Consider the following 22,337-nt stretch of genomic DNA (forward strand, 5'->3'; position numbering starts at 1 on the left):
TATTATAAACAGACAGAAAGAGAGAGAGAGAGAGAGAGAGAGAGAGAGAGAGAGAGAGAGAGAGATTCCAATAAGTAAACTTTTATTTTGTCATTTTAAATAAGGAATACGATTTTACTATACTATTTTATTTAAAGTGACTTGAGCATCCTCAGATATTGGTATCCACAGGGGTTTCTGGAACCAAACCCCAGCAGATACCAAGGGACCATTGTAATTTATGTGTTGCTCTGAGAATGGCATGATAGTAATCCAATTCACCTATTCCAGCACTTATCCTTGAGATGAATGAGAGACACTTTCACAGCAACTTGGAAAGGACACCTCTGGAAACAATTCAAATGAAGCTTCTGCTTTGGTATCCCTTTTTGAGAATTAGATGTGGATGAATCTGTTGGGGAAAAATATGAATTTTGGAAATGTGGGCTTAGGAATACAGTGAACTGTTCACAGGGCAAACCCTATTTTTGAAACATGTTTAGCACCTTGGATAGCTCCTGCAAAGTTTAAATGAACACTCTGACCAGACCATCTTCCCACTAACATCAAAGCCATTAGTCACTGCTCAGGACTGGGATTCTGCAAAATTTGATAATCCTATTTGAAGGACTGAAATCAGTATTTGTAAAATTTGTAACAGACAACTTTTACTTTTTTAATTAAAATTTTATTACTACATTCTAAAACAAAACATAACAACAAACAGTACACCAAACCAACAAGACATACAAGAAATAACCCAGATAAGGCCCCGAAAATTATAGATAAAAGGTGTATTCAGGAATCCTGAAAGATATCTTTCCATAAAAATTTAGCTAAAATTGGCGGATGTCTAGAGACTAAATCTTTCTGGATGTATTCAATAAAAGGGTGCCAAATCTTATGAAAAGTCAATCCAGAGTGTAAGCTTCTCACTTACACTTTTACTTTTCAATAAAAAAATTACTTAGTCTTTATAGACTCATATCCATTTAATTTCTGAATTAACTAATTATAAAATTCTATAAAGAGGTAAAATAAATGGATAGCTTGAAGGAGACACAATCCTGACAGTAAAAATGGAATACGCTGCCTCAGACAGTGGTGGCATATCCTTCGCTAGATGTTTTCAAGCAGAGGCTGGATGGCCATCTGTCAGGAGTATTTTAACTGTGTATTCCTGCATGGCACTGGGGTGGGACTGGATGGCCCTTGTTGTCTCTTTCAACTCTATGATTCTATTATTCTATGAATTTATAATTCTGGAGTTTCCAAAAATTAATAACTACAATTTTTAATTTTTTAGAAAAGATCTTACATTGTTCTTGTACAGTGTAAATCTACACACATGCAGTTACATAGTCATTATGCTACACTTCCCTTTTGCCAAACATTGGCACTGTGCGACTGATTTGTGTATCTGCCAATACACTTGCGATTTCATTCTGTGATGTGGAATTCACAATAGTTGTTTCTTCAATCTCAGTCAAGAAAGTGGTACACTGAAGGCTTTGACAAATAATTACACAGCATCCAAGAATGTACATCTACACATGAAATGTTTAAAGTTATGGAACTTCACTTAAACAAGTACTGTACTTAAACAAGAGCCCCATTGAAAACATACTATTACACCACAGTTAGAAAACTATGGCCCAGTACAGATTGTCCAAAAGCAGTGGTCTGGAGCCGATTTTAGGGCTCAGGAGTGCAGTGTGTCCGTACGCTCCCAAGCCCTACCGCACACCACTGGCACCATCATGGCACGGCTCCGTCCACATGGGGGCTGTCATGATGGCACGAGCCTGCCACAGCGCCTAAACTGCACTGGCCAGAAGTGACACAATCAGGGTGTGTGAGTGTGCCAATTGTGCCCCTGTCAGGAAGCTGCTTTCACTATCTTCTTTTTGTTCCCAAGAGGGAACACTTCGTTGCCGTGCCTTTTGGTTGCTGCAGCAAAGATGCGGTGCAAAAACAGGTGGCACGGAGCCGCTAGTCTGTCAAACCCCTATAACCACATGTGTAAGGGAATTTTTCCAACTTAACTCTTGAATAAGAGGTTGTTGTTGTTCTTTTGTCAGATTGGTACAAGACACTGAACTACGGCATAAAATCAGCGTAAGTAGTGAGACCACAAACATCTTGCAGGTATAAATTGACTAAAATAGTAACTACTACAACAAAAAAGGAAATACTTGCAAGTAAATTGTTATTTGTAAACAGTTTGTTCCAAGCTCTGTGGTGATGTAATGGTTATTTTATTCGAAAGACTTCTTAAAGCAGAATGCACTTATGGTAGGGAGAGAGCTGACAGGAAAGGAAAGATAGAGAAATAATTCTGAAGTGCATCAAAATTAAAATGTACCTAAACACCCAAAAACAATTTGAAATAAAAAATCTACTTTAAATTTCAGCTTACCCTTCAGCTTCCATGTGAACATTACGTGACCATAGTATGAGAATCCATTCATCATCTCATCCAAGTATCTCCTGTCATAATTCCCACACAATGTGTTGTCTTTTTGTCTACACTAGGCCTTAGGAACACTTTATAGGTAACAGTAACAGAGACTGACTCTCCAGCTGCAAATAATTGTCTCATGCTTGGGAAGGGGAATCACTTAAAGCTTTTCTGGTTTCTTGGGATCTTACTCTCTTGAGTGCAGTATACCTGATCAGAAAACACAACTGGAACTCTTCCATGTTCTTTGTCTCTCTTGTCTAAGCATCCTCACCAGACTATCAGCACATACCATCTTAGTCCAAATAAAGCATGTTTGTATTTAAATTATTTGTAGTCCCAGAGGAAAATGAACAATTTCATCAATTTTCTTCTTGTTCTCAGAACATGTTCAAAAACTGGACAGTTTTTTGGTTTCTAGACAGTGTTTGAAATCATTCTCACACAGGAGAGAAAGTGTCCTCCTCTGACTGACTATTTTTTCCTGTCCTCCCAGTACAGCCATGTAATGGAGAGAGACAAGGTGGTGATAAAACTGAAGACTGTTGCTTACTACATTTGCTGCTTCCACTTCTGTTTTTGTTATGGTTGTGTACCTTCAAACCATTTCTGACTTGTATGGACCCCCAGACAAACCTATCACTGGATTTTCTTGGCATAATTTGATCAGGAGAGGGGTTGTCATCGCCTTCCTCTGAAGCTGAGAGGGTGAAATTTGCCCAAGGTCACACTGTGGGGATTCAAAGCCTGGTCTTCCAGAATCCTAGCCCAACACTCAAACTACTACACCATGCTGACTGTTGGCACACAATAATGACAACATCCTCTGGGACCTCTGGGGTTTCTGGATAATGGCTGCATTACTGCATATTAGTTCTCACAACACAGCCTGCAATGATCCTCATCTGCACTTTCCTCCTCCTGGGCACAGCTGTGTAGTAGCCAGGGGATATCAGGGACAGCCAAGAATGCATGCTTTTGTTGGAGGGGGGAGATAGCAGTGGACCATCCAGCTGTATTCTGAGGGTCAGACAATCCTCTGCCACCTCCCACCTTACCCTTCAGTATGGCCATTTAGAGACTAAGGAAGGAGTCAGCTGAGGATACATCTGACTACCTATCAGAAAATAGCTAGATTACTCATAGCTGACTCTTAAACTACTGACACAGCCATATGATAGCCAGGGGAGGACAAAGGGCAGTTGACAATTGTCAGTCCCCCCCCCCCCCATCCCTAACTCAGCCATGCTAAAATCCTATGGGACCTCATAGGAGTCATACAGAAGTCCCAGATGGTGACCACATCATTGTGCACTGGCTATTGGAACATAGGCAATGATATTCCTCAACTGTCCCCTGCTCTCCTCCTGGCCACTGCACGGTCATGGAAAGTGACAGGAAAAGGGTATGTCAAGGCTGGAGGGGAAGGAGCAATTCTCTGAGCCCATTCAAAGACTTAGAGAGATGAAAAGGAGACATTAGGAGAATCCTCATTAGGGGTTCCAGACATTCTCAAAGCACCTCCCCCTTTATTTCATTTCAAATCTGAATCTTTAAATATCCTTCGTAGCTCTGTTCTAAAGAGAAGAAAATCAATCAGAATTCTGTGCATGGCATGTCCTCCAAGGCGTCACTAGGATTGGTGTCATCCAGTGAGGTAACTCATGATATCACCCCCTCACTGACCTCCTCCAATACCACACCATACAGAATTCTTAGTAATGTTTTGTACTACTTTACTCATAAAGCCTAATTCCCATATATAGTTGTGACCTAAAGAACTAGCAAAAATAGAAATTTTAATTTTTAAATTACAATATCATACATACAGAATAAATGTGGTAATATAAACATAGTTTCATGTATTTAAAATGAAAATTTGGTAAAATATGATGTTTTCAAATAAAATATGTAAGAAATTAAAAATTAAAAAATTAAAAAAAATTTAGGTTTTTTTAAAAGAAACTGGGCCATCTCCTTTCTCTTCTCACTGTGTCTCATCTAACTCACACCATTCATTCTTTTAAAGCAGGGGTAGGCAACCTTTTTGAGCTGGGGGCCGGGTTGCTGTCCCTCAGACAACTGGGGGGCCGAAGCCAAAAATAATAATAATTAAATATATTTTTTAAATAAAAAATAAAATAAATAAATAAATAAACCGGGACAAATGTAGGACAAAATTTTCATATGGAGAACACTTTTTTAAAAAATGGAGGACACGCAAAAAAATTTGCTGATTTAAAAAAAATGTTAATATAAATGCATGTTTGGGAGGCTTCTATAGACAATTCCCCCCCTTGCCCGCCGCTTGACCCCCCTTCCCCACCTCCTCCTGATAGGCCAAAGGCCCCACACCCTCACGCGAGAGGCCAAAGGATCCAGCGGCAATCGGCGGCAAGACCGGGCTGGGGCCGGTCCCAAGGCCTTGCCGGGCCGCATCCGGCCCGCGGGCCGCAGGTTGCCTACCCCTGTTTTAAAGTTTTGCAGGCAAATACGATAGCCCATTTTGGTCAAAATGCAGATGTTTGAGCAAAAGTGGTGTCACCACCACTCTTAAGGTGTCACCTGGTGCAGTATGAAACCCACCCCCCAAATCAGGGGCTTTCTGATGTCACTACTACAGGGGATGCTTTGTTGGGCATATTTACATACACATTATATGTTGTATAATAATGCTGTCATGTTACAGTGCTGGGAAATGCTTGGAAGGGGTATAAAGGCCCACTATGCTCTGACTTCTCCCAGATTTGTCTTCAATCAGCATTGGGACCAATGCTATCCATCCAATTCCTTGCTGATGAATACAAGTGGCCAAGACAGCATACCCTCCAATATTTCATAACAAAAAACTGGGACATGTGTGGACAAGCAACATCTGAGTGTGGTCAAGATGACAAAAATTAGTAATCAGCCATGGACAAACTGAGGCTACCACAGTTTACTTGTTCCTGGGTCTACTGGAAAGGGCAAGATTCAGTCCAGACCTCTTTTTCCCCCCATACTGAGTTGAGTGCAAGTTACTTTATTATTGTTGTTGTTTATATAGCACTGTAGATTTACATGGTGCTGTACTTTTTCACTTTGAACTCCATTTGCAACAGCTGAAATAAGCTGAAGACAATGGCAAAATGTAGAAGGAGAAGAAGAAAAGTAGGACATCTTAAAAGCAGCTGAAAAGTGGATAAGGACTGTTTCAGCCAAACTGGGATAGTTCAAATATGGTCTGAGAGCCATGATTGCAGGTTAATAGGATAGAGTGAAGTGGTAGACTTGAAGATGTTAGTGTGGCAGCAGCAAAGCTCAGGTTGATGGGGAAATGCAGAGCTACATGAGCAGTTTCCATATAAAGTCAGCCCTTCTTATACACTGATTTTTTTATACACGGATTCAAGCATCCACGGTTTGAAAATGTTCCAAAAATGGATAAATTTCAAATATCAAACCTTGATTTTCCATTTTTTATAAGGGACAGCATTTTGCTATGTCATTTTATTTAATGAGACTTGAGCATATACAGATTTTGTTATACATGGGGGACCTTGGAACCAAACCCCAGCATATAACAAGGGTCCACTGTATTGGCACAGACCAATAGTCTATGAGAAACAAAGGCGCAGTACAGACTGCTCAAAAACAGCGGTCTGCAGGCACCCATTTTAACTCCGGAAGGATGCTGCAGCTGCTACACCATACGACATCCCTCTAGAGTTAAAAGAACCCAGTTTTTCCAGGGTTTTTTCCCGGCACCCTGGTAATGTCGCAAGTACGTCAGGGGCGCACTCATTATATAATGGACATGACACAACATGCAAGTACTATGCATCAGTTACGTAAAGATGTTGGTGCCTGTGTGGATGGGATGCCACCATTACTCCATTGCCCACACGTAGTAGGGCTCAGTACTGTGCAGTTGGTGTGCGGTCCCAAGCCCTACTATCACCGTCAGGACATCACATCCTGGCAGTGTGTACTGGGCCAAAGAGAGCATTAAAGAGCTATGATCCAGCTGCAAAAGGGCTAGGTGGTGTTGGATCAGGTGTGGACATGGGGGCTGCAATGAGCATTAACCCACTTTATCTCCATTTCATTGTGCCCTGCTGGGAGTGAAGTGAGCATAGCCCTTATCACAGGATCTTGTCACTCATACCTGTACTATGTAATGTCATGACACAGAATATTACCTTGCAGCCTGAAATGGACATTATAGAAGAATTCTACAAATAAATAGTCATTGCTACAGCATTGCCTCATTGAACTATTCATCCTGGCATGGCATCAAGGATGGGCAAATTCACTGCATCCAGGATCCGATTTCCCCTCTCCAGCTGCCACCCATAGGCCACATTCCCATGACAGTGCTCTGAAACACCTCTGCCTTTGTTGAAATTCTTCCTAAAATGGCAAATGGAAATCATGTTCAATAACTTTCAGACATCATTTTGAGAAGGTCTCCAATGAATGCAGCTGCATTTGGAGATGAAGAAAGGTGTCATGGGTTTCTGTGAGGTTTCAGGGTATGTTTCTACATTGGAGGCTTTCTGTGTGTTTTGCGGAGCAGAAGAGCCTCCAAAAGATTTCTCCATTTTAAAAAAGCAGTTTCCGCAATGCAGCCTTCAGCTCTTTGTTTCTCATGCTATAGATGAATGGATTCAAGATAGGAGGTATTATGGCATATATCACAGCAACAGCTAAATCCAGATCAGAAGAAGTATTACTGGGAGGTTTTCCATAGGCAAAGACTGCACTGAATATGAACACTGAGACAACAACAAGGGTGGGGAAGACAAGTTGATAGGGCCTTCTTCTGTCCATGTACAGAGGGGATGCTGAGCACTGCAGCAAAAATCTGGACATATGTGATGATGATGAAGATAAAACCTCCTAGTCCTATAATACAACTTAGTATAAGAAGCCCCCCTTCAACTAAAAAGGTTTTAGAGCAGGTGAGTTTTAATAACTGTGGGACTTCACAGAAAAACTGATTGACCATGTTAGAACAGAAAGTATTAGCAAATGTACCACCAGTGTGTAGAATGGCATAGGAAAGACCAATAATCCACACAGTGGCTACCATCTGAAGGCAAGCTCCTTTATGCATAACCCTCCCATACTGGAGTGGGTTGCAAATTGCAACATAACGATCGAGGGCCATTATAATGAGGAGAAAGAAATCTGATGATAAACAAAAGAAATAACTGAAAACCTGAGCCACACATCCAGAAAAAGAAATTGACCTGTTATTTGTGAGGGACATTGCCATTGATTTAGGTACCGTAACTGAAATTGTTCCAATGTCCATCACAGCCAAATTTAATAGAAAGAAGAACATAGGAGTGTGTAGGTGGAGATCAAGAGTCACTGCAATGATGATGAGAAGATTTCCTGTTATTGCCATTAGGTACAAGGCTAGAAATACAAAGAAATATGCAATCTGTAGATCTCGGACATTTGTGAATTCCAGCAGCAGAAAAGTAGATATGGAAGTAACATTTATCATGTTATCTTTCATCCTTGTGTACTATCTGTAGGAAAAGAAAACGAGAACTGTTAATCTGCATGTATTAATTAACCAGTCCATTTAAGGTTGGTACATCCAATTTAACAAGAATAGTAGGGGAACAATTTTGATTGTGAATTCATTTTTTTCTCTAAGAAGTCATAGTAGTGACCCTACATGTACAATATACCTTTACCTTTATTACTTAGGATAAATAAGTACAGTGGGCCTTTCCCTTATGTGGGGCTTCTGTTCTGGAACACACACACACACCTCCCGCATAAGGGAAATAACACGTATGCTCAAGCCCCATTGAAAACAGTGGGTCTGGTGCACATGGCATGACGTGGTGTGCAGGCCATAGGTGCATGCACAATTGCCTCTTCTGGCATGCGGCGTCAGTGTAAGCTGAAAGGCATGCATGGCACGGCCACATATAACGCAGGTGTGTTGTATGATTTCAATCTGAGATCTAAAGGACTTCCCAAAACAATCTTTTGTCCAAATGTAATTTGTGCTCTGAAATCTTTCTGGAATCCCCCTGTTACCTTTGGAGACAGCAAATGAAAACTTATGATTATTTGGAAACTATGAAAATTTTATGAATTCCAAATGTGCATAAAACATTTCCTAGTTAATGGGGGGTTCATTTCAACTCTATTAGCCTGCCCAGGCCTGAGATTGTCTGAAGAGGACCACTCCAAACAAATAATGGGGAAACAATGTTAATACAGCCAGCCCTCTGTATCCACAGAATCTTCATCCATGGATTCATCCACAGTTTTAAAATATTACACACACACACACACACAGAGAGAGAGAGAGAGAGGGGTATATTCCAATAAGTAAACCTTGATTTTGTCATTTTAAATCAGGGACACCATTTTGCTATGCTATTGTATTTTAAGGGAATTGAGCATCCACAGATTTTGGTATCCACAGGGGTTTCTGAAACCAAACCCCAGCAGATACCAAGGGCCCACTATAATTAATGTTTTGCTCTGAGATGGCATGATAGTAATCCTATTCAGCTAGTCCAGCACTTATCCTTGAGATGAATGAGAACCAGTTTCACAGCAACTTGGAATGAAGGTTCTTCCAATGAACATATTTGGAGAAAGTTTCACTGCAGATAGATCAAAGCAAACTCAAGTGCGATCCAGACTGGTGCTTTGCACCAGCCTGGCCTATACTAGGGTTACCCAGGAGAGGAGCATCCACATGCCCTGCAACCCTACCATGTAGCAATGCCATCTACATGGGGGCTGCCATGATTACATGGGGGGCGCCATGATGACCACATGGGGGCCACCTCCCATCTACACAGGGACCGCATCCAAATGGCGTGGCACATGCTTGACATCTCTTATGGCGGCCTGGCTGCAGTGCAGGAAAGAGCTCCGAAAAGGCACATGCCTCATTTCCCCAACCACCAAACATCTGCAGGAATGACTCTGGGGAGAAAGGGGCTGGGCGGCCCCTTTCTCCCATGGCTGCAGCTCCCAGGGTGTCCAGGGGCATGAAGCCCCAAGGACACCCCCTTTGCTGCTTCTCTGTGGTCCAGAAAAACTCCAGATTGGGGCCGCAGGGATGCCCTGCCCCCCAACCCAGAAATAAAAGGAGACTGCCCTGCCCCCAACCCGGAAATAAAAGGAGCAGGTGCAGGCCGCCCCAAAGGGGCGATATGTACTGCGCCTAAGAAAGCCTGAAAAATTATTTTGCTCCAAGATTAAAATAATATTTCACATGCTAAGAAAGTGACTGAAGAACAACTGCATATTCTGAAAATGAGCACACATAATGAATACTATAGGGTCACATGTCACAAGACTTGATGACTTCCAGAAAAACAGCTAGAAACATAAAGGAAACAGGAGTGGGAAAACCAAAGAGTCTGAAGGGCCACATTGCCATTTTGGGTTCTGGACACCCAAAGTACTCTGTCACAGTTGCTATTTTACTGGACCATTGGTTACATTTTATCATTTTTTGGTTGTCTTTTAAACAAAAAAGATATCTTTTTTAAAACACCCACGCAAACACACAGAGAAGCAAATAAGTTGTCCCCTGAAACAGTTTGGAAGAGACTCATTGTTCTTAACTAGTGAATTTTGGTTGACAAAATCAGATTTTTTGGGATGAATTTTGGAGGCTCAGGTTTCAGGAGTATCAAGCCCTAAAGATTCCAAGGACTGCAGATGACCCAGCAACCAACAGTGTAACAGGGATTGCGTCTTGCTGATTATATGTTGACTACTTGCAGATCCTGCACACAAGATAGCAAGGAGATACATAAGGAGAGGGCTTCTAAACCAACATTGAAAATACCTGAGGAAGGAATATGAGAACTAAAGGTTGGTTGCAGTTTGGGTCAAGGTGAGTAAACCAGAGGTAGCTAGAAGATGCAACAACCTTTACACCTAAATTGCCTCCAAGATTATCCATCCAGTGTGTCAGACTCATTAACATCTACAGTATATCCCACCTCTCTTACAGGGTGTATATCTGCACATACATGAAGCCTCTTTGTATTTTAATTTTGCAGTCAGTAACCATGCTTCTGTACCTCTCCTTCATGATTCATGCTTGAAAGCCTTATCAGTAGGACATCACCTGATCTACCAGCTGCAGTCAGACTGTGACTGTGCTATATACAAAAAGAGGAAGAGAGTGGAACAGGCTGGGAAGGATAGTGTAATACTAGGCATTCCCACCAGAAGTTCTTCCTATGAGGTGCGGATATGTTCCACTAGAAATCCAAGCCATAGCTTTGTAGGATTTTTTAAAATCTTTTTTCCATGAGAAAAACTGTATCACCAGATTAGGTGACAGATTCATGAAGCAAGAAAGAGCAGGGGAGTGGCTGGTGAAAATATGTGATCCAAATTATATGTAGAGTGTACTTAAATATATATATACTGGTAACTACTGATGAGACAGATCACAAGTGGGACCACATCAGAAAAGTTTAAAAATTTCTTTTTTGGGTCACAACAGAAATCACAACTATGCAACTTTTCTTTTTACTTAAAAGGAAACAGTCTTTGCTAATAATGGAAGAATAGCAACTACATAGCTTGACCATTTGCTGGTACCATGTTTCATGTTCCTGGTCCTGATGTGGCTCACCACAAGCTACCCTTTTTCATTTTTGAAAGCTTTATATAAATAAACTTTCATATATTTAACCAAACCTTATAACATTACTTTCACTTGTTTTAATATGTTCTCTCTCTCTCTCACTCTCTCTCTCTCACACACACACACACACACACACACAATCCAGTTTTAGAATTAATCACAGTTCCATACCAACTACAAAAGATTCCTTGATAAATTTGCTGCCCTCACCACTTTTTCAGGATTTAATTAATTTTTGTGTCTTCTCAAGGCTGAAGAGGAAGGACCTTCATGCTGACATTTTAGTGAAACAATTCTTTTGCCTGGGTTTAAATTTTTCCCCACTTCCCAATCTTAAAAAGCAATGAGGAGTATCGTTAGTATTCCTTAGGTTTAGTGAGGTGTGTGAATAATATTCCTTAGGTTTACAAAATCTGTTGGTTAAATTCAAAAGCCAGGTCCAATTTTTTAAGACATTTTTAAGTTTAGAAATTGTAAAGCTAGGGTTGAACAGGAAGTAAAAGGAGAAAGGACAAGCATTATACCAATACAAAAGCAAATATTTCTATAATTTTCTCTATATTCCAGTGCTGAATCTGTTGTAAGCATTCATATCTCAAAATTTTCAGTCATGAACTGGACAGGGCACAAATATATTTTCCCTTGTAAGCATTGCTTATATTAACAAAGATCACTACTTTTTCCCTGATCTGCCTTCTCCAGTATTGTCGATTCCAACTAGCAGTGGGCCTAACCTCCAGAATCTTGATAGAGAGCTTTCATATCATCTTCTGCCTAAATATGTTTGTCACAAAAAAAAAGCCAAGCAAACCCAGAAGTGATTTTTGAGAGCAAACTATCCTTCTAAATGAAATAATATATAAATTTAGATGATCACATAGAGATATAGATGGACAGAACAGGAAAAGTCTGAGGAAAAGCTCTGGAATACAACAATGGTAGTTACCAAAACACCTTAAAGTTTTTAAAATAAACACTTGCATTGTAGGGTTCAACTTACCCTTCAGCTTCTTTTATGATATGATGTTGATGTGGTGTGAGAATCTACTCAGCATCTCATGCAAGGACACTCAGTCTCCCAACATCAAGTGGCACAGAATGTTTAGCTGGAACCTTGTCTACTCAAGTATTAGAAACACTTCTGATATAAAGAGGGGGAAGGGACAAGTGTTGCAGAGGTAAATAATTGTAAGATGTTTGGGAAGGAGAGTCATGTCAATTTTGTAAGCTTCTTTGTCGGCTTACTCCCCAGAGTCCAGCACACCTGATCAGGAAACAATGAGGGAGATCAGAGCATTGAAATTCTCTCTCACACACACAAACTAATCTTTCTTCCACTTTTATAATATCCATAGATAGATGATTAGCATATATAGCCTCCTTTGGAAACAAAAGAAAACAATCATACTCATCTGTGTCTAGCTTTCTCTCAGATTGTTTTTGTTGTTCTTATATCAAAGAACTGTTGGTAAATGATTTAATGTCAAAATGGTCATATGTAAAGAACAGAAGAGTATTATGCTGGAAAAGGAGCATGATCTGTATAATGAGACCCAGAAGGACCTTGTGAGTAAATCCCCAAGAAAGGCCTTTCAGCAGTGTGAAATAAAGGCCAAAGGCCTCCAAACTGAGATGTACTTCCATATGGAATAATTTATTTCCTCTGTTAGGTCAGATTTTGAAAGAGTGGAGAAAAACAAACGATGTTTTAGAGCTCCTTTGGAGAGTCTGTGAACATCGAAAAGGCAATGCCATAATCACAAAAAGTCAACATGGATTTCAGAGAAACAAGTCATGCCAGACAAACCTGATTGCGTTTTTTTATAAAATTACCAGCTTGGTAGATGAAGGAAATGCTGTGGATATAGTATATCTTGATTTCAGTAAGGCCTTTGACAGGGTTCCCCATGACATTCTTATAAACAAGTTAGTGAAATGTGGGCTAGACAAGGTAACTGTTACATGGATTTGTAATTGGTTGACTAACCGAAGCCAAAGGGTGCTCAATAATAGCTCTTTTTCATCCTGGAGAGAAGTGACCAGTGGGGTCCCATAGGGCTCTGTCCTGGGCCCAGTGCTATTCAACATCTTTATCAATGACTTGGATGACAGAATTGGGAGCATACTTATCAAATTTGCAGATGACACCAAACTAGGAAGAGTAGCTAATACCCCAGAGGACAGGATCAAACTTCAGAATGATCTTAATAGATTCAAGAGCTGGGCCAAAGTTAACAAAATGAATTTCAAAACAGAGAAATATAAGGTACTGCACTTAGGGCAGAAAAATGAAATGAACAGATACAGGATGGGTGACACCTGGCTGAACGAGAATACATGTGAAAGGAATCTGGGAGTCCAAGTAGACCACAAGTTGAACATGAGTCAACAGTGCGATGCAGCAGCTAACAAGGCCAATGCGATTTTTGGCCAGTGCAATCAATAGAAGTATAGTGTCTAGATCAAGGGAAGTAATAGTGCCACTCTATTCTGCTCTGGTCAGGCCCCACCTGGAATACTGTGTCCAGTTCTGGGCACCACAATTTAAAAAGGATGTGGAGAAACTGGAGCGTGTCGAAAGGAGGGTGACTAAAATGGTGAAGGGTCTGGAAACCATATCCTATGAGGAATACCTTAGGACGCTGGGGATGTTTAGCCTGGAGAAGAGAAGGTTAAGAGGCGATATGATAGCCCTGTTTAAATATTTGAAGGGATGTCATATTGAGAAGGGAGCTATCTTGTTTTTGCTGCTCCAGAGAACAGGACCCAGAATAATGGATGCAAGCTACAGGAAAAGAGATTCCACCTCAACATTAGGAGGAACTTCCTGATAGTAAGGGCTGTTCGACAGTGGAACACATTCCCTCGGAGTGTGGTGGAGTCTCCTTCTTTGGAGGTCTTTAAGCAGGGGCTGGATGGCCATCTGTCGGGGATGCTTTGATTGAGATTTCCTGCATGGCAGTGGGTTGGACTGGATGGCCCTTGTGGTCTCTTCCAACGCTATTATTCTATGATTCTATGATTGCTGTCCAACTTGAAATAAGAGACCAGGCACATATATGGGTTGTAAAATGAGCCACTTTATTGAATTAACCTATTTAACTGTCTTTTTTAAAACCTGTAAAAATGTAAGGGAACAACCTGGTATGGGAGCAGCTGTGGCAGGTGGTCTATTCCTCAGACTGCCTCCTCAGCTTCTCCTGGGTGAAACACCTGAGCTCCATGGAAAAACCCATGACTGGGTTGCTCCCCAACCAGCTCGCACCTGGAATGCCAACCTGAGATTTCCTCACTCAACTCACAGGACTTGATGGAGGGTTATATTCCAGATCAGCCCTAAGGAACGTGTCTTTCCCTCTCTCCTTAGTCACAAGACCTAAGAGAAAGTTTAAGAAACCTAACTTCACCCCAAGCGGGTGCCATAGGTGTTCACCTGACAACTAATTCTCCTCCATCAACAGCCAGTGACCGCCTATTTAAGTCCACACCTAAGCCAATTTTCCAAGTCCCCGAACAACAGTGTGAGGTAGATGAAAAACCCTTGGAAAGGGGAGAAAATTCCTACCTAGCCCTTAATGCGACCAACATAGCCACACTGAAGTCGAGGTAGGAGGGTGGGACAACAATTGCAAAGAGGGATAAGGAAGGGTGGTTCTGGCTTAAATAGCCTCAGCTCCACTCCCCAACCCTTCCCTGTTGTGGTGTAAAAACACCACATCTAATTGGCTGCTGGCCTCATTCAAAAGGGCAGCAAATGTTGGTCTTCAGCCATGGCGGCACAGGAGATGTGGATTCTAATACTTTTCTGACTTATAGCAACCTTAAAGCAATCTTATCTTGGGTTTTCTTGACAATAATTATTCAGAGAAGGTTTTGCCTTTGTCTGCCTCTGAGGCTGAGGGAGTGCGACCTAGTCAGTGTCACCCAGTGGGTTTCCATGGCCAAGTGAAGCCACATGCAGAAGTTATTTTTCACTCATATTACCTTCCTCCCTCCACAGTGCCCAACCCACCCACACTAGCTTACCGAATAGCCCTTGAAACCATCATTCATAACAAATAGGAAGCCTCAGAGAAGCATCTAGATATGTCCCCACAGCTAGACATGAAATGATTACAGCAGCACTGAGACCTGTGGAGGATGTCATCATTTTGTGTCTGGTTGTGGAGACATAGGGTCTTTTCAGACCAGCCATTAAGGCCAGCATGGGGGTGGAGTCGGGGCATCGTGTCCATATGATGCACAACCCGACTCTGCCTCCAAGGGTGCCATGACACCGCACGCTTCTTCACACGGTGTGCAACATCATGGTGCTCCTCCAGCACTGCGTCCACACAATGCAGCACCAAAGGAGCACTGTATAGCTGTGGCTATTGTGCCCGTTACAGGATGAAATAGGAGCTGCTTTGGGGGGGCTCCTTTTTGCACCCTGGAAATGCCAGATCAGGCCCATTGCATGCAATTGCCGTGGCCATGATCCGGCTAGGAAAGGGGTGGCATCATACTGTCCCTTAGGGACTGTCAATACAGCCCCATAACCAAACACTGGGGTGAGCCTGCCTGTTCTTTATGTAAAGCAGAATGGCTGTGCAGGGTGGCTTCAGGGCTTTTTAGTAAGGTACAGTATATGATTCAATGTAGTGTATAACCTCTTGTAGTTATTTATGGTAAACTGGGGGAGTTTTGGACTGAGGTGGGAACAATCTAAAATCCTAAAAATAAAAATTGCAAAGAAGAAATATAATAAATTTGGGCAACACATCCAAAATAAGTAATTGACCTGCTATGCATGAGTAACATGCCCACAGATTTTGGGTACTGTGAATGACATTGTGCCAAAATTCATCGTAATCATATGAAAGAGGAAGACAGACAGGACAGCATAATAAACATGATATCAGCAGAGAATAGAACCATAGACTTGCAGGTAACATGCAGGAATACACAACTAAAGTACTCATGAAAGATGGTCATCCAACCTCTGTTAAAAGACTTTGGAAGACTAGGCCACAACTCTCCAAGGCAGGATATTCCACTGCTGGAAGTCTCAAACACTGTTCTTACAAACCTATCACAGGTTCTTCCTAATTTTTAGGTGAAATCTCTTTTCTTGTCATTTGAATAATTTCATTTCATTCATTCTGGAGTAATAGAAAACAAGCTTGCTCCATCTCCTACATGACATCCATTCAAATATTCAAAGATGGTTATTATATTCCTTCTCAATATTCTCTTCTCTAAGCTAAACATATCCAGCAAGATAAACTTTTAGTCATATATCTTGGTATACAAATCTTCTTGATATGGTCCAATTTATCAACATCTTTCCGAAACAATGGTGGCCAGAACTGGACACAAGTCTGGATACCACAGCTGAACAGAGGGCAAACTAGAGCTGAATGTACTATTTTTCCTTCAGTCTGTACACTCATGTTCATACAGCCAATAATTGTATTGTTTTTTTAGACTGCCACATTATACTGCTGACCCATGTTTACCCTTTAGTCTACATTGACTTCAAAATCCTTTTAGATCTAGTTCTCTGATTTTTGCACAAGAATTCCATTTCCTGAGACTGCTGAGGATTATTTCTGCAATATCTGGTGCAGAATGCAAAAAGACGACCTTGATGCAAAGATCATCCCTCTTCTAAGCTGCTCTTACTACCTTTGGGTTGAAAATATTTTAGCCATGGAATTGACTAAACTTTAATAAGATAATAACTCATTATGCTAACTAATAACTTAATTAACAATTTAAATAAGGAAATAAGTAAAACAAGATGCAAACCCTCAGGGTGACCTTAGTGACCCCTGATAAGTTTGAGATGTTTTGGTTTCAAAGTTTTAGAATTATGGCAGAACCAAGTACTCAGGCACTGATACATACATAAATACATAAACACATACATACATGTTCTCTGTTTTTTATTGCAGATATATTCACTCAATTTATAAACAGTGCTACTCCAATGCCTAAGATTCAAAGACGTCGGCAAGCGGCATTCAGGTAAAAATGCAAGAGATACATAAAATTAATAATATAATTTTCACAAAATGGGACTACCACCTTTGAGGTGTTACATAGGCATCTGAAGTCCTTTAGCAGAAAGGATTTTCCAATTGCTCTATAACATGAAATGCATGATCTTGCCATTTACAGTGAAGTCACAAAGGCAGAATAGATAGCTTCCATATAACCAAGATGCTAGAGTGCTGGACTTTGGATTTCAACTTGAAATGGGATAGCATAACACCATTGTTCTTCTGTGAGCTGCAGGGATTGAGGATTTCTCTAGGAGAGGTTTGCAAATTATGCCATTCCATTAAGGAATATTCACTGCATTTTGAGAACACTGTGGGCAAGTGGCAGTGGATTAACAAAGGGACAGTTCAGGGAGTGTCCCTGAGTAATGAAACATGCAGATTTTAGAGAGTTTTAAGTTCTGTTGGAACACAAAGGATCAGCAGCAGTGGGAAGTGGTGCTGACATGGACACAAACATTTGCATCAAGCCAGGATTTGCCTGGTTCCAGCTCTGCACCAGAAGGAAGGGAAGAGTTTGGAGAGGGGGGATGTGTTTGGTTTTTTATTAGCAGTCCCCTAATATGGTATCAGTTTGGGCCATGACCTGCAAAGCTCTCTCTGGACATGAGTTTGGGGAGCTTACGTTTCAGCATGAACTTTGGACCAATCTGAATACATTTGAATACAATGGTATTTTCACAAAGCTAATTGTGAAGATGTTTAAAGATGATTTTAGAGGAAAACTCCAAATCTAACAATTTCCGCAATGCTGTCTTCAGTTCTTTGTTTCTCATGCCATAGATTAATGGATTCAGGATGGAAGGGATTATGGTATACATCACAGCAAAAGCTAAATCCAGACCAGAAGAAATATTACTGGGAGGCTTTGCATAAGCAAAGACTCCAGTGAATGTGAACACTGAGACAACTACAAGGTGGGGAAGACAAGTTGATAGGGCTTTCTTCTGTCCGTGCACAGAGGGAATCCTAAGCACTGCAGCAAAGATCTGAAAATATGTGATGATGATGAAGATAAAACCTCCTAGTCCTATAATACAACTTAGTATAAGAAGCCCCCCTTCAACTAAAAAGGTTTTAGAGCAGGTGAGTTTTAATAACTGTGGGACTTCACAGAAAAACTGATTGACCATGTTAGAACAGAAAGTATTAGCAAATGTACCACCAGTGTGTAATATGGCATAGGAAAGACTAGTAATCCACATAATGACTACCATCTGAAGGCAAGCTCCTTTATGCATAATTCTCTCATACTGGAGTGGGTTGCAGATTGCGACATAGCGATCATGGGCCATTATAATCAAGAGAAAGAAATCTGATGATACACAGAACATATAAGAGAAAACCTGAGCCACACATCCAGAAAAAGAGATTGACCTGTTATTTGTGAGGGACATTGCCATTGATTTAGGTACTATAACTGAAATTGTCCCAATGTCCATCATAGCCAAATTTAATACAAAGAAGAACATGGGAGTGTGTAGGTGGTGATCAAGGGTCACTGCAATGATGATGAGAAGATTTCCTGTTATTGCGATTAAGTATAAGGCTAGGAATACAAAGAAATGTACAATCTGTAGCTCTCGGACATTTGAGAATTCCAGCAGCAGAAAAGTAGATACGGAAGTAAAATTGCTCATGTTATTGTTCATCCTTCTGTACTATCTGTAGGAAAAGAAAAGGAGAACTCTTAACATGCAAGTATTAATTTGTCACTTAATTTAATGCAACCCAACCAACCAACCAACAACAAAAAAAGACCTCTACCAAATCTATCGAAATCAATAGTAGGAGAACAGTTGTGATTGTGAATTCACTTTTTCATCTAAGAAGTCACAATAGTGACCCTATTTGTATATCCCTGTGTTTAATACTTCGCATAAATGATAAGTATGATTTCAATCTGAAGTCTGAAGGACTTCCCAAAACAACCTGTTGCCTGAAATCCTCTTGGAATCCTCCTCTTAGCTCTTGAACCATCCAGTGAAAAACATGTGAATTTTTTAAAAGTTTGCTGAGAAAAAAATTATACATTTGAAATAAACTCAAAACATTTTCTAGGGAATGGAAGTTCAATTAAACCATATGAGCCAGCCGAGGCCCTGGGATTGTCAGAAAATCACGTTTTCTCAGTACCACTATGTTCACAGTCCCCTATATTTTTTTTAGTGTTGTGATTGTATTTGTATATTTGATATTGGGTTGTATTTGATATTGGGTTGTACTCCTGCCTCGATCCACCTGGGAGAGGTGGGGAAATATAAATAATTTTTATTATTATTATTTATTAAATGGAGATCCGAAAGAGACTCTTCTCAGTGGCTCCAGAGTTCCTTTTCCTGGGAGACTTCAATGGGTCCCTCCTTGCTATCCTTCTTTTGGCAGAAAAAGAGAGGCTTTTCAAAACTGAATTTTTTTCAAGTTCTGAAGGAAAAGAGATTTTAATAGGATGCTGTGCTATTCTTAATTGCATTATTAGTAAGCTACTTGTTATTTTTAATTGTATAAATTTGATTATTTTAGTGTTGTTGATAGTTCAATTCTATTTTAATGTTGACCTTTTGTTTATTTTTACTGTATTTGTACTTGTTTCATTGTGTGAACTTCCACAAGTCCTGGATTTGGAAAAAAAAAGAATATAAGCAGAGATGATGATGATGATGATGATGTGCTTTGAAAACCTCTACACAAAGAGGTACTCTCAAGAAAACATGGCTCTTGTCCTGTTAAAAATTAAATACGTGGGAACAGGACATGAAAAGTGTGTGAAGGTGAGAAATGTTGAAAAAGAAGGATTCTATGAATGCAGTACTTATAGATGTATATAATTAACCATCATCATCATGCTTACAATAACAACAATAATAATTCCTTTCTTCCCAATTGAGTCTATAGTAGTATTATGAATTTTTATCCATTTTCAATGGATTTTTAACTCATGTAGGAACATGAAGCCTCTTCTGGTGCACATATCTAAGGCAGAAATTGCTGCAGAGCAAACTAGGGGAACCGAGTAAATTCCTTTGCTTCTAGGTTAGAAGAAAACATTACAAGCTAAGCAACTGGCTTTAGAAAAATTGCACATGTCATAACCAAATTGGGAACCAATGTCATAACATTTCTCATAACCAAAAAATAGCACCAAATTAGATAACTGCATATCTTGCAACTGTCCCAGTTTGGTAGGGATAGTCCCCATTAATCATCTGTCATTTCACTTTTTTCAGTTGCTTTTAAAGTGTCCCAGTTTATTTCTCCTCCTCTTAGTTTCCAGACCCCAGAATATTCTAGCCTCTGCATAACCCATGAATTTGCTCCCCCCGCCTTACCTGCTGAAAACAACAGGCAGCTTTGGTTCTCATGAGCCATCCAGCACCATTGCTGCAAGCAAGAGTCACTCTGAGGTGAGAATAAAGTGCCCATCTTCATTATTACCTTAGAAAAGCCCAGAGTGACTCACTTCCACAGAGCAACTCAGAAGGAATGCTGAGAAAGTGACAACCACCCATTGCTCCCATGTTTTTGCTCCAGGTTTTCTGGAAAACCCAGAGCAAGGGTAATTTAAAAAAAAATGCAGAACAAGGGGTGGAAACCCCAAACTAGATCTGAGCATCATGTAAACAGATCTGAGCCTCATATAAACCAGATCTGAGCATCATGTAAATTTTGGGTTTAGGGGTGCATGACAGAAACACCGCATGGCCAACCAGTCAAGGGAATTCAGGGTATAGGGCTAATGTAGACAAGCCCTGTGTCTAGTTCCATAACCTCTGAAACTGGGGATTCAATTTGTCAGACTGACATTAACAATTATATTCTCCCTCCTTTGCAAGATGGGGTTGCATGATCAACATCTTTAAATTTTAATTCTGAATTCAGTAAGCATGGTGTTCTGAAAATCCTTCAATAAAGGATCTTGATAATTTTCTAAAGCTATAGGACATCACAAGATCAACCAGCTGTAGCCCACATGTGTTCATGCCATCTTCAAAAGAAGAGACAAATTGCTGGCCTAAATGGATAGTACAAACACAGGACTTCTCACACAGTGTTCTTGATAGGGAATGCTTTCCAGATGATCCAGGTTACAACTTGGTAAGATTTTTTTCCCTAAAGGACAAAAACTCAGTACTGTACTAAATGGTAGCTTCACTGAAAGAAAAAGAGGAGGAAGGAAAGCATTTGATCCCAACTACATGTAATGTGTACCTTTTTAAAATTACAGATAGACTCTGGTTGGACCAACAAGGTTTGGGGCAGAAGCAGGAATTTAAATTATCCCTTTCAAGATCATAGCAAAAATCACAGCTAAGCACTGCTCTTTGTATTTAAGTGGAAGTACTTTAGATAACAACATAAGATTCCTTTCACTTACATAGCTTCACATTCTGTCGAGACTATGTCCTATAGTCCTGATGAGGCTTGCCATGAGGTGTCCTATGTAATATTTAAAAGATAAATATTACATTTAACATCACTTGTAATCCCATTCTTCAATGTCCATTGGATAATATAAAGCTAGTCTGGCCTTTTGCTTTTTAAAACTCTTCTAGCTCCCAACAGAATAGTTGTCTTTCAAAGATTAAACCAAGCTTATTGTTCTGAGTTACTTTGGTATCTATTTCTCTTTCTTGCTCCCACTCTCTCCTATACTCTGAAACAGGAAAGAAATTGTGACCTTCAAAAAACAAACAAACCCTGAAATCCACTATGATCTGAATATATATATATATATATATATATATATATATATATATATATATTGGTAGATTTGTCACCATCACTACCTTTTAATGATCCAAACTAAGGCAGGACACTCCTTAGGGCTGAGGAGAGGAAGCCTCAGTCTTCAGTTTTAGCAAAGTAATTTTCTTCTTCTATTACCTCCCCCCCCCCCCCCCCCAAAAAAAATTACTGTGAAATAGCAGCCAGGAACATGGGTATAATACCTGGGATTTGTACATTTAATAGTCAAACTGAAAAACTAACTTGATTTTTTTAATGGCATTTTTAGGTTTAGAAACATATTAGGTTTAGAATCTGGGAGTCAAATGGGAAGTGAAGGGAGACTGGCATACCAGTAGATAAATAAATAATAGATACATCCCTACTTTACACACTAACTGGTTGAATCTATTGTAAACATTAATATCTAAGAATGCTGAATTATTAAATAGACTGGTTACAAGGTTTTATAGCAGTAGGTTTACTGAAA

General features: G+C 40.2%; 2 protein-coding genes across 2 annotated transcripts; both read right to left on the bottom strand.

The window, feature by feature from the left end:
- Window positions 1-7,024: 7,024 nt before the first annotated feature.
- LOC121934725 (olfactory receptor 14A16-like) lies at window positions 7,025-7,949 on the bottom strand. The gene is given in 2 exon segments (XM_042475509.1): window positions 7,025-7,213; window positions 7,215-7,949. Coding segments are annotated over 2 exon segments (924 nt in total).
- Window positions 7,950-17,808: 9,859 nt separating this feature from the next.
- On the bottom strand, window positions 17,809-21,543 carry LOC121933743 (olfactory receptor 14A16-like). The gene is made up of 2 exons (XM_042473733.1): window positions 21,498-21,543; window positions 17,809-18,787 (listed from the first exon to the last, which is right to left on the bottom strand). The coding sequence occupies exon 2, from the start codon at window positions 18,772-18,774 to the stop codon at window positions 17,809-17,811; it is 966 nt and encodes a 321-aa protein (XP_042329667.1). The 5' UTR covers window positions 18,775-18,787; window positions 21,498-21,543.
- Between the last annotated feature and the right edge of the window lie 794 nt (window positions 21,544-22,337).

The sequence above is a fragment of the Sceloporus undulatus genome, chromosome 6 (genome assembly GCF_019175285.1).
Source record: "Sceloporus undulatus isolate JIND9_A2432 ecotype Alabama chromosome 6, SceUnd_v1.1, whole genome shotgun sequence".
In the NCBI taxonomy this organism is placed as follows: domain Eukaryota; kingdom Metazoa; phylum Chordata; class Lepidosauria; order Squamata; family Phrynosomatidae; genus Sceloporus; species Sceloporus undulatus.